At 56.1% G+C, this 11,991-nt stretch overlaps 2 protein-coding genes across 3 annotated transcripts; one reads left to right on the forward strand and one right to left on the reverse strand.

Moving 5' to 3' along the window:
- The first annotated feature begins 1,772 nt into the window (after positions 1–1,772).
- Ccer2 (coiled-coil glutamate rich protein 2) lies at positions 1,773–4,842 on the forward strand. Its single transcript, XM_021643983.2, has 5 exons — positions 1,773–2,139; positions 2,282–2,322; positions 2,478–2,565; positions 2,871–3,385; positions 4,542–4,842. The coding sequence occupies exons 1-5, from the start codon at positions 2,064–2,066 to the stop codon at positions 4,629–4,631; spliced, it is 810 nt and encodes a 269-aa protein (XP_021499658.1). The 5' UTR covers positions 1,773–2,063; the 3' UTR covers positions 4,632–4,842.
- A 68-nt stretch (positions 4,843–4,910) lies between these two features.
- Nfkbib (NFKB inhibitor beta) lies at positions 4,911–11,947 on the reverse strand. Of its 2 annotated transcripts, none has more exons than XM_021643981.2 (6): positions 11,557–11,947; positions 7,761–7,866; positions 7,344–7,677; positions 6,081–6,169; positions 5,725–6,000; positions 4,911–5,069 (listed from the first exon to the last, which is right to left on the reverse strand). In XM_021643981.2, the coding sequence occupies exons 1-6, from the start codon at positions 11,733–11,735 to the stop codon at positions 4,968–4,970; spliced, it is 1,086 nt and encodes a 361-aa protein (XP_021499656.1). In that variant the 5' UTR covers positions 11,736–11,947; the 3' UTR covers positions 4,911–4,967. The 2 variants fall into 2 exon arrangements, with proteins under 2 accessions (XP_021499656.1, XP_060222548.1); XM_060366565.1 differs by having other exon boundaries at positions 4,911–5,124; positions 11,557–11,823.
- Positions 11,948–11,991: the final 44 nt, after the last annotated feature.

Raw genomic sequence — 11,991 nt, forward strand, 5'->3', positions numbered from 1 at the left:
ATACCTGAGGCTTCACCTTCAGAGCATTCTGGGATCTGCCAGTTGCCCTCTCCTTCCTCGGCCCTATTCTTTATGTGGCCACTTTTGCCCCAGAACTAGACAGTCACAAAAGGCTCCCTGTGCCCGCCTGTGAGCATCTGAGTTGGGGTGTGGCCCTCCCCTGCCCAGGGTCCTCGTGTGGCTCTGTCTCAGAGTAAGGGCAAGTGTGCCATGACTTGTCCGTCTGTCAGATCCACTATTCTCTTCGGCATAACGTGTCTGTGAACGTCGACTGTCCCGGCTTCTCGGATGTCAGCTCCAGCAGGGCTGGGACACTGGCCACTTCATTCACTGCTGTAGAGCCAGGTCTGTGGAGAAGAGCTGGCATCCATTAAGCGCTCAGTGAAAGTTACTGGTGTGGCTCCGTTTGTAGAGTGCTTGCCTAGCACGCACGAAGCCCTGGGTTTGATTCTCCAGCACGGCACTAAGTGGGCATTTTGGTCTGTGTCTGTGATCCCAGCACTTGGGAGGCAGAGGCAGGTGGATCTCTCTGGGAGACAAATCTGGTATGCATAAATTCAAGCCAATCTGGAACACATCACGGCCTGTCTCAGAAGTACACATCCTGGAGCCTGGAGTTGTGGCACACATCTGTGGGCCCAGCATGGGGGTAGCTGAGGCAGGAAGACCAAGAGTTCAAGGCTTGCCAGCACTTGGGAGACAGACTTGAGGCTAGCCTAGTCTACATAGCAAGTTCCAGGCTAGCCAGGGTTGCACAGTGAGACCCTGTCTTAGAATAGGGGCTAGAGAGGCGGCACAGCAGTTAAGAGTGCTCACTGCTGCTCATTCAAAAGACCCAAGTTCAGTTCCCAACAGCCACCTGGGACTCCAGCTCCAGCTGCTCCAAGGCCGCCTTCTGGACTGTCACCTGCAGTCCTGTGCACATACCCACCACCACACACACCCAGGCACAGGATTTTAAAAGGAAAAAAAAAAAAAAAGATTTAAAAAGAGCTCCAAGCTAGCCCAGGCTGTCTCTAGCAAGACCCTGTCTCAAAGAAACAAAAACAGATTCATGGATGTTATCTATGGTGATTCACACTCATCCCAGTATTTTAGAAGTGAAGGCAGGAAGATTGCCACAAAATCTGAGGCCAGCTTGGGCAACATAGCAAGACCCTGTCTTAGGAAAAAAGTTACTTGGGAATTCATTGATGGCTCACTGAGAAAGGTGCTATGCCAGTGTGACCTGAGTTTGAGTCCTTAGCACCCACGTAAAAGCTGTGTGCTCTCGTGACCCAAGCAGTGTATGACCAGAGACCGTTGGATCCCAGGAGCTTGCTAGTGAACTGGTCTACCCAAAAAGTCTGACTGTAGGTTCAATGAGAGACCCTGCCTCAAAAAATAAAGCGGAGGGCCTTTAATCCCATCACTCAGAGGCAGGGGGATCACTGAGTTTGAGGCCCACCTGGTCTACAAAGCAAGTCCAGGACAGCCATGGCTACACAAGGCAACCCTATCTCAAAAAAAAAGAATAAGTGAAGAAAGCAACAGAGGAAGACACTTGGCCGTTGACCTCTGGCCTCTATGTGTGCATAGGCCACACATCAGTCCTGGCGTGGCATGCAGGGCCCACCCAAGCACCCTTCATACCCCATCCTCACCCAAAAGCCCTGGGGTGGGTTGTCACCAAAGTATCAGAAGCTCCTTTAGGCAACTGTTCCAGCACCGCACAGCTGGCAGTTGGTGGAGCAGGGACTTGGCTGGGAGGAGCTCCCACCTCTGAGGAAGGAGATTTCCAGATGAGGGAAGAGCAGAGAAAAGAAGTCTCTGGGGAGACCCTCCCACCTGCCCCTTCCCCCGCCAGGGCTCCTGAGCCAGAGCCCAGAGGGGTGCATGCTGGAGTCTGGGTTCCCATGAATAATTGAGGTTCCTGAAGCGCCCCACAGCTGTCCCCCTCTCCCTGTGCCGGGAAGGGGGCTGTGGTGACGTCATTTCCTCCCCTGCGGGGCCACTGCACCTAGGTTATAAGGCGCTGGCCCCGCGGTCCCTCAGCGGAGAGGCCCGGGTCTGCACTCCCCACCATGCCGCTCCGTGCACCCGCCTCTGCAGTGCTGCTGCTGCTGCCTCCGCTGCTGCTGGCGCTGCTGCTGGGGGCTGGTGAGTCCAGGGCCCACGGAGGGGCTGGGTGGCGGGGCAGTGTGCCCGGGACTGGGCTTGCCGGTGGGGACAAGCTGGTGGCCCGCGGTGCCGGGAGATGGGGATCAGTACCACGGACAGAGCCCATTCCTTCCTTCCACAGCGTCCTCGGCTCCCCTGGAGCTCAGACCCTCCAAGGAGGAGGTGAGAGGTGCCCTTCCTTGCCCTCCCCATCCCTTTACGCCCCTCCTGCCCAGCTTCTCCCGGGACCCGCACCTCTTTCCATCCTGTAGCCGCCCCGCTTTCCCAGCTCCCTTGCCGTGGACCTTCCCCTTGACCGGCCATCCCTGCCTCCCCAGCTAACCCGCTGTCTAGCAGAAGTGGTCATGGAGGTGCTGACCCTGGGCCAGGCCCAGAGAGGCCCCTGCACAGCTCTGCTCCACAAAGGTAGGGGAGCCCCGGTCCCCCGCAGACTCCCGGGACCCTTCCCCTACCCTCCCACTGGCCCACAGTGCTGGAGGAAGCGTTCCCTGGTTCTGGCTGGTGTGGTCCTACTTCCGCCCCCCCCCCCCCCCCGGCAGAAAGAGCCTGGCTGCCCTGAAGCTTCCCGCAGGATAGGGACCGGGCAGAGAACAGCAAGCCGTGGCACCCTTCCCAGTGCCAAGCGCTTCCCTTCACGGTGTCAGGAGGATGCCCGTGTTCAGGGCCTCCATTTCCCAGTTGGGAGCACAAGGGGCATTTTTCCCTGCCAGAGATATTCGAGACAGAGGCCCACGGCTGCGTGCCTCCTGAGAAGAGGTGGCTGCGTGGGGACTTCGCCAGGCAGGAGGCTGGGAAGACGAGGTCCAGCCAGGAGATAAGGGACGAGGAAGAGGAGGAAGCGGCAGAGACGACCCACAAGTCCGAGGTACGGGAACAGGCTGCGCACACACAGCTCCAGGGCCAGCTTCACCAGGAGGAGGAGGAGGAGGAGGAGAGCCAACCGGGGAAGGCCTTTGAGCGTACGTGGAAGCACCATCCAGAGCGTGCCAGAGGCCCCCAGAAGCGGGTGGCTGAGAAGGACAGCGACGAGGAGACAGCCCAGTTTCAGCCGGAGGAGAAGGGCTTGCAGCTGCTGGGCGGAGGCCATGATCTATGGCAGGGGGCCGAGAGGGCCGGGGGAGAGAGGCATGAAGAGCCCTCGAACCATCGCCACTACCCGGAGCAGCCCGGCACCAAGGCCAAGCAGGAGGAAGAGGCAGGGGAGCAGGAGGCCACAGAGCAGGAGGTGAGGATGGGGCCCGGGAAGGCCACCGGGAGTCTCTTCCGACACCTAATGCTAGGCCAGGCAACGGAACCCACCCCGAGGTGGGTCACAGTGAGCAAGTGTGCTCCGGGACTTGGTAGCACACCCGAGTGGGGACAGTGACCAGGAAGACACCACTAACAGCCACCCACTGCCAGTCTGTCCCGAGGAATCAGCCCCCACTGAAGCCAGCAGCTACTCTCCTGCCTCACCAGGCTAGAGAGAGGTACTGTTGACCAGGTCATGCAAAGCTGAGTCTGTCCCACAGGCCAGCAAGATGGTCTAGGGACCAGGGTTCAATTCCTAGATCCCCTACGTTGTCCTCTGACCGATCCACAAATGCTGTGATACACATGGACACAGACACACACACATACTCATACACACAATAAGTAAATGCATAAAACTTTTATTTTTTTTCACTTTTTTAGGCAGGGTTTCTCTGTGTAGCCTTGGCTGTCCTGGACTCACTTTGTAGACCAGGCTGGCCTTGAATTCACAGAGATCTGCCTGCCTCTGCCTCCCACGTGCCGGGATCACAGGCGTGTGCCACCACACCTGGCTTGATTTATTTTTTTAGATTATGGGCTGGAGAGATGATTGAACAGTGTAACAGTCCTTCAGGATCAACGTGGTGACTGTGACTCCACCTCCTAGGCCCTCTCCTGGCCTCCACGGCACCAGAGAGACATGTGATATACAGACACACATGCAGCCAGACACCCACACACAGAAAGCTTTCAATTAATTAAATATCAGCTCAATTGGGAGCAGCCGTCCAAATGGCCGTCACGCCAGACAGGCCACAGGCTAGGGAGGTGCGCAGCGTGGGTGACCAGTGTGCACAGCTGGCTTCACTTCCCAGCGCTACTGCAGAAGCCAGCTGTGCGACACATCTGGAATCCCAGCGCTCAGAGAGTGGAGGCCGAAGGACCAGGAGTTCAGTGGGGCAGGCTATGTGGACCTCCGTGCTGGTCAGCTGGGCAAGCAGAACTCTTGGGTCTGTGGAAACAAAGATGGTGGCGCTCCCTGACCCTGACAGACAGCCGGGAGGGCCTTCCGGCCACCAGTGTATGAAGTGGCCAGACTGATATTCAGTGGCCGCAGAGGTGGTGACCACATTCCTCATCTCTCCCAGGAGCACGGTGCGGAGCGGCTGGAGCGCGTGCAGGACCAGCTGAAGAAGGCCACCGCCATGCTGGGGGAGGCTCTCGGGAGGGAAGGCTGACCCCTCTCCCCTCTCCTCCTCCACACTCCCTAAGGCTCTGGGCTGCTGCCCTCAGAGCCCCCTTCCCCTGGCATCCTGCTCCTCTTCCAACTGGCAGGGGGTGTGAGCAAGATGCCTGAGAGGAGTCTGAGGGGGCGGGGGCTGGCCTCGGACCGACTCAGGGCCTCCCCAGCCCCTCCACCCCTCGAGTGAATAAAGCACAAAGCAAACACCCAGGCTCACACGTGGCTTTGGAGGGGCGGGGCCCGAAGCGAGCAGGAAGGCAGCAGCAGTCTGCACTGGTTGTGGGGTCCGATTTTTATTAAATTGGAAATTATATTAATATTAGAACTTAAGTCAGGCAGGGTTGGAGTCATCGGGAGGGGGTCTGGATGCCGGGGAGGGCGGGAGCCGCTTCTGGCTCCTGCCCCTGTGGACCACAATGTCATCATATTCATCCTGAGGACAGAGGAGGCCAGCAGGGCGTCATGTGGCTGCCACGCTGCCACAGCTCCTAAGAAGGACTGTCAGTGAAGCCTGTGTCCCTTGCCCCTCCTCTAACAGTCTCACTCTCAAGCGCCCCACTGACATCATACCCACTGCCACCTTCTCCCGCTGCCCTCCGCCTGCGGCCCTCTTCATGCTATGCCAACCCCTATCCCGGGGCCTGCTGTTGCCCGGGCCCCTCACCTCTGCCTGAGGCCTTTTCTAGACAGTGTCCTAGAGAGTGACCACAGCCTACCCACACCCCAGGCTCTCTGCCTCTTGCTCCCAGTTCCTCCCGACCCTCAGACCCTCACTGCCTGGATTCACCTCTGCAGGAGGTCTACCCTAGCTCCTCTCTGCTATTTTCCTTCCTGACAGGGTCTCACCATGCAGCCTTGCTGACCTCAGACTCACAGACATCCGCCCGCCTCTGCCTCCTGAGTGCGGGACTAGGCTGATGGTGTGTGTGACCAGGACAATTGCCTTAGCTGTCCGGGTACCACTGGCACCCTTGCCCTGCCTTGCCCTCCCACATCCCGGGCAGCATCCAGCCAGGTTTTTTTGCTGCTGGTTACCCTGTCCCTCCCCCCACCTCCCACCCCTGCCAAGATACCCGCTCCCAACTCACGCCCTCATCTCTGCTGTCACTGTCGCTGTCGCTGCTGCTGCTGCTGCTGCTGCAAGGGCCAAGCTTGTCATCCTCATCCTCAGGTTCAGGGGCTCCGTGAGCACGGAGGAGGCGGGCAAGGATGGGGTTGGGCCGGAGCAGGGCACTGCCAAGTGGGGTGCGGCCCCCATACATGCGGGTGGCGGGGTCGGCACCAGCTCTCAGGAGAAGCTCCAGCACGGGGGCCGACTGGGCTTCTACCGCCAGGTGCAGGGGGGTCCGGCCGCAAGTGGGCTCCTGTGGGATGTGCCGGAGAGGTCAGCGAGCCCGAGGAAGGGACAGTGCCTTTCCCACACTGGCCCACCACGGCGGCTCACCGGCTTATTGAGGTCAGCCCCGGCATCCCTGAGCAGCCGGACCATCTCTGCATCTTTGTGGATGACAGCTACATGGAGTGGAGTGTGGCCTGGGGGCAGAGCAACTGTGTCAGATGATGAAGTGAGAAGCCTCACCTCTGTCACCATCCCAGGGGAGGGCTGTGAGCTAAGGGCGCCAGGGCTGGGGCAGCTTCCGAAGTCCTTCCCAGGGAGGCATCCAGGCTCCTGAATTCCAGAAGCCTCAGTCTCAGGCCTCAGCAGCAGCTGGCGCTACCCTGAGAGCTGTGGTGTCTGGGCTCTACAGGGGAGGAGCCCGGGGCCCTGGATGAAAGCACTCAACCTGTGGACACAGAACCCAAGCCTTTGGTCTTCCTTCATGGAGAGCAGAGGCTGGAGTAGCCCGTGCAGCCCTGACTTCCACCCCTGGCACCGTAAAGAAAGCAAAAGCAACAGTCACAGCAACAATCAAAGTCCTCTCAAGGACCTGGGGCTCTGGACAACGGCTACCAGGTGCCCTCAGCCACTTATGGAGAAGGCAGGTCCTCTGCCCAGGGGGCCTGGCTGAGAGGGTGGCCCCTGCGGCCCCGCCCGTGGCTGGGATCACGGGATGGACCCTCTCATCACAGGTAGTCTGGGCTGATGGTTTACACCAGGGAGCAGTTCTAGGGTTGGCACCTCGCAGCTTGGCAGCCCCAGCTCAACTGCTGCATCCTGGCATCTCTGGACCCGTGGGTGGCAGAGCTGGGTTACAAGCGGGTTGATGAGAGGGGCCCTGTCCAGTTCCTAGTAATTCTGTGGCTACATGTAGTTCCTTAGTCCAGATGCTACGATTTCTGGGGCCCAGGATTGATTTCCCAAGGAGCTGGTTTTGCTCCGGGGCTCACTGAGCAGCATCTTTCTGCTCCTCACTTCGGCCACCCACATGCTGGTATTCTAGGTCACACTGCCATGCCCTGAGACAGGCCTGGCTGAGCTCTTTGAGACGGGGTCTCCTGTAACCTAGACTGGCCTCAACCTAGCTGGGTAGCACAAAGGGTACCTTCCGCTCTTGCTTCCGCCTTCCAAGGGCTGGTTCTAGGCATTTACTGCCCGGTTGATGTTGGGGATCGTACCCAGGGCTCTGTGTATGCCAGATAAGCGCTCCATCAACTAAGCTATGTCCGAAGCCAGTGGCCGGGTCTCAAGCTGGGTAAAAGGAGCCAGGGGCCTGGTGCCCGAGCTCTGGCCGGCAGCCCACACCCTTCCCGGGCCCGGGGCCCTCACCCTCATAGTTCTCAGCCTCCAGCTGCAGCTTCCAGTCGTCATCGCTCGCCTCCTCCTCGTTCTCTGGGTTGGGCTGGGGGCTCACAGCAACAGGGGTGTGGCTGGTGTCTGGGTGACGATCCTGGCTCTGAGTGAGGTAGTTATCGGAGGCATCCCGTGGGCCTCTGGGGCGGGGCTGGAGCAGCACGGATGCGCACGCGTGTGCCCTCACCCGGCAGGCCAAGTGTAGTGCGGTGTGGCCCCCTCTCTCAGCCACCAACGCTCCCGCGCCAGCTGCATACAGCTTCTCTACCGTGGACGCCTCCCCCAGGATGGCTGCTAGGTGCAGGGCCGTCTGCAGGGACAGAGGGCAGGGGTTAGGGCCACACTGACAATCCTGGACCCGGCTCCCTCGAGCGACCATCCCCGGCGGCTCACTTGGCCTAGGTCATTCTGCAGGTCCAGGTACTCAGTGCCGGCGGAGAAGCCCAGGAGGAAATCCAGGAAGGGCTCATGCCGATGTATCACGGCCAAGTGCAGGGCCCTGCGGACAGAAGGCAGAGGTCGGTAAACATGGTGTCTACTGTGCGCTAAACGGTGGCCACAGCGGGAAACACTTCCGTGTCCGGAGTCCAGGGGCAGGACCTAACTCAGCAACTCTGGCTGGCTGCTGGGTGCTCCAGAGAAGACAGGGTCCTCGTAAGTTGCCCAGGCTGGCTTGAGTTCAAGTCCCTTCCACCTCAGCCTCCTGAGCATCTCGGCTGTCAGGCCTGTGCAAGTAGGCAGGCCCAGCTACCGACTTTGTTTCACCAGTGTTTGCTGGGTAACTTAGCCAGGTGGAGTAGCTCCAATCCCAGCACCTGGGGAAGCTGAGGCAGGAGGATTGTCAGTTCGAAGCCAGACTGGGCTACCTGGTGAGTTCTAGACAAGTAGGGTTAGGTATCGAGAATCTATCACACACACAAAGCTGGCAGACGGCACATGCGAGAGAGGCAGAGGCTGGTGGATCTCTGTGACTTCCAGGCTGGCCTGGGCTGCACGCTGAGTTCCCGGTCAGCTATGGCTAGACCATGAGACCTTGTCTCGAATGACAGTAATAAAGGGAAGAGCAACTGAGATAGACAGCCAACATGGATCTCTGGCCTCCACACAGAAACATACACAAAGATTGGGTATGATAGCTCTGGCACTAATGTTAACACTTGAGAAGTTGAGGCAGGAGGGTCACAAGTTCAAGGCCAGCCTGGGCTACACAACTGAAGCCCTGACTCAAAAAAGAAAAAAACAAAATTTTAAAAAAAAAGGAGAACAAGGGCTGGGGCTAGGATGTGGGTTAGGGGAGTGCTTGCCCAACTTGTGCAAGCCCTCAGGATGGACTGAGAGAACCACACACACACACAGACACACACACACACACACACGCACCAGCTCTGATAGCAGACCTTCAAATTACATTAAGGAAAAGCTAACAGAACAAGAAAAAGCAATAGACAAATCCACAGTTGCTCTCAGTGCTGGCCTGAAAGATTTCATGATGGTTCGAACAAACAGAAAAATGTCAGCAGAGAGGCGGTCGACTTGACAGCAGGGACTTTTGGTTGCTGTTGCCTTGTTTTTGCAGTGGTGGGGACCGAACCTAAGATGCCCCCTGCATGCAGAGATGAACTCTCCCACTGAGCATCCGCCTCAGCCTATTTCTTCCCTTTCTTTTGAGACACGGCCTTGGCTAGTAATGTTCCCCAGGCTGGACTTGAACTCACTCTGTTCCTAGGCAGCTCCCGAACTTGAAATCCTCCTGCCTCAGTCTTTTTTGTGGCTGGAATTACACACCCTGCTCTGAGCAACACTACCTCTGAATCACATATCATCAAAATGAATTCCCTAGCACTCAGAAAGTGCCGGGTGTGATGGTCCACACTGCAAGAGAGACACGAGAGACCGCAAGTCAGACAAAGCATGTTCTTGGCCCACAGTGAAACGAAATTCAAAGCCTGTAACAGAAAGACACCTGGAAATTCCTCCATTGTGGGAAATGAACGTGCTTCTTCATAATCCACTGGCCGAAAGAGAAATCAAAAGAGAAATTAGAAAATACACTCAATTAAACAAAAATAAAAATACAACATATTAGAAGTTCTCCAGTGGAAACATTTGTAGCATTCAAGGCACGTTAGAAAAGAGGAAAGGTGAGCTGGGGAGTAGCTCACTGGAGAGCGTGCTTGCATAAAGCCCCAGCATCCATCTCAGCACTGCATGAACCAGGCATTCGCTGCCCACGACAGAGAGTTTAAGGACAGGGGCTGGAGCAACCGTTTAGCAGTTGAGACCACTTGTTTTTTCTTGTATAACACCCAGGTTTGACTCCCAGCACCTACATGGTGGCTCACAACCATTCCTAGCTCTAGTTCCAGGGATCCAACAAGCACAAATATAGTTTACATACATGCATGCAGATAAAACATACATACACATAAAGTAAAATTTTCAGGAGGCACAGGCAGATAATCTCTTGAGTTCAGGGCTAGCCTGCTCTACATAGCAAGTTCCTCGGCAGCCAGGGCTACACATCGAAACCCTGTCTCAAAACACCAAAAACAAACAAATAACTTTTTAAAGTGTTCAAGGCTAACCTGAGCTACACAGTGAGACAGTGACTAAAAAAGGGGGTAAGAGGTGGCTGGGGAGATAGTTTGGTCAGTAAAGCACAGTGACCTTAGTTCAAAACCCACACAAGAAAAGCTGGGTGTGGCTGTAAGTGCTCTTACAGGGAGGTGAGGGCACAAAATCCCAGAGTGAAGCAATGGAGGCGCACACCTTTGATCTCAGCACTCAGGAGGCAGAGGCACAAGGATCTCTGTAAGTGTGAGGCCAGCTTGCTTTACACAGTGAGTTCTAGGCCAGGCACCCTATTACAAAAAGAGGAGGGTGGGGAGAAAGAGATGATCCCGGAGGCCAGCCAGTCTAGCCTAAGTGGTGCGGGCTAGGCCGGTGAAAGACCCTGTCTTAAAACAACAGCCCGAGGTTGTCCTCTGGTACACACACACACACACACACACACCCTGGCTGGGCATAGCGATGCACACTTGGGAGGTGAAAGCAGGAGGATAAAAAGTTCAAAGCCATCCTCAGCTACAAAGCAAGTTCAAGCTATCATGGGTTACTATGAAACCGTCAAAAAAAAAAAAAATAGGAAGGAGGATAGACATTACAAAAATTAAATCCAAAGTAATCAGAGGAAAATAATAAAGGAACAAGAACCAACAAAATAGAAAGTGAAAAATAAGAATATTAAGGAAACTAAACCTGGTTCTTTAAGGCTAGTGTTTATTGTATTCCCCTCACGGGTCAGGCCACTGAGTCACTGGGCATACGCAATCAGCACAAAGGACAAAAAAATCCCGGGTACAACCCCTTACACAGACCTTCACCACAGCTGTCCCTCCCTCCAACTTATCAACTGATCAAAATTTCCTGCTTTTTACATTTTTTTTTCAGTCTCCCTCTCCTCCTTTTCCTGTTCCCTCCTTTTGGATACTGGGTCCTCCCCAGTCTGCCCAGAGATCCTTCTTCCTCAGCCCCTTGAGCCCATTGATTACAAGTGGGCACCATCACACTCAGCTAAAAGCGGGGACTGGATCTGGTTAACAGATGAATCTATCCTTGCGGAAGTGAGGTTTCTGAATTTTATGTAGCTCTGTCTGGCTGGCCAGAACTCTCTTTATAAATCAGGCGGCCTCAAACGCACAGAGATCCCCTTGCCTCTGCCTCCCTGTGTGCCACCACACCCAGCAGCTCAATTTCTCAATTACAGATCAAGGCTGGAAATACCAGAGTCGTAGACTCAGGGCCAGGGACTAATTTTTTTGGGGAAAAAAAAATCTGGCTTATACAAGATCAAAGACCACTTTTGGAAGCCAGAGGTCAGAGAGTGTGGGGAACTAGACTGCCAACAAAGGTCTGGGGACCCGGTTGAATAGGTTCAGATACGGCTTGGCGATCATCAGGAGGTAGGATGTGGATGCCAGGAGCTCAAATTTAGAGTTCAAGAAAGGTGAGACACTTGAGTGCAGGTGAGAGCAGACTTGTCAATTTGGCATTTGGGGGTTATGGTCAGGAAGTCCAGCATCGGAAGTCAAAGATAGGAAGAGGAAAATAAGAAGTCACAGGAATCATAGGCTAATGGGGACTCAGGTAGGAGCCTAGGGCTCTGTTTGGTAATTAAAGGTTTACTCACGTGTCCCCATCCTCAGTGACGTAGCCAAAGACCAGGGGCGCCCACGACAGCTCCGGGCCCAACTCTGCGCCCAGACCTGGTCCTCCTGGAGCCGCTGCGTCGGGACCTAGAGATCCCAGGCCGCTGTCGCACCATTCATCGGCGTCCGCAGTTTTTCCCAAGCACGCGACCCCGGCCATGGCCCCTGCCACCTCTGGTGGCCCCCTGTGGTCGCCTGGGCTCTGCGGTGAGCGCCGGCGCTTCCGCCCTGCTGGGAATTCCCCAACACGCCCCCTTATCTACCCAATCAAAATGTGCTAAATCGCTACACCCCGCCCCCGTACGGCACCAGAACCAATCAGAATAATGAGGTGGACACTGGCTTGCTGAGTTTCCCCACATTTTCCAGACGCCCTTTATCAATATGGCCGCCCGCGCCAGGCCTTTTGGGATTTG

Source organism: Meriones unguiculatus, chromosome 14, assembly GCF_030254825.1.
Source record: "Meriones unguiculatus strain TT.TT164.6M chromosome 14, Bangor_MerUng_6.1, whole genome shotgun sequence".
Lineage (NCBI taxonomy): Eukaryota > Metazoa > Chordata > Mammalia > Rodentia > Muridae > Meriones > Meriones unguiculatus.

What these genes read in the sequence shown, in the direction of transcription:
- Ccer2 (XM_021643983.2), top strand. Translation starts at nt 2,064, where the DNA reads ATGCCGCTCCGTGCACCCGCCTCTGCAGTGCTGCTGCTGCTGCCTCCG. An exon ending in GGCGCTGCTGCTGGGGGCTG is followed by an intron (nt 2,140 to 2,281) that starts GTGAGTCCAGGG and finishes TTCCTTCCACAG; the next exon opens with CGTCCTCGGCTCCCCTGGAG. An exon ending in AGGAGGCCACAGAGCAGGAG is followed by an intron (nt 3,386 to 4,541) that starts GTGAGGATGGGG and finishes CATCTCTCCCAG; the next exon opens with GAGCACGGTGCGGAGCGGCT.
- Nfkbib (XM_021643981.2), bottom strand. Translation starts at nt 11,735, where the DNA reads ATGGCCGGGGTCGCGTGCTTGGGAAAAACTGCGGACGCCGATGAATGG. An exon ending in GGGCTGACCTCAATAAGCCG is followed by an intron (nt 6,001 to 6,080) that starts GTGAGCCGCCGT and finishes CACATCCCACAG; the next exon opens with GAGCCCACTTGCGGCCGGAC. An exon ending in GTGACAGCAGAGATGAGGGC is followed by an intron (nt 5,070 to 5,724) that starts GTGAGTTGGGAG and finishes CTCTGTCCTCAG; the next exon opens with GATGAATATGATGACATTGT.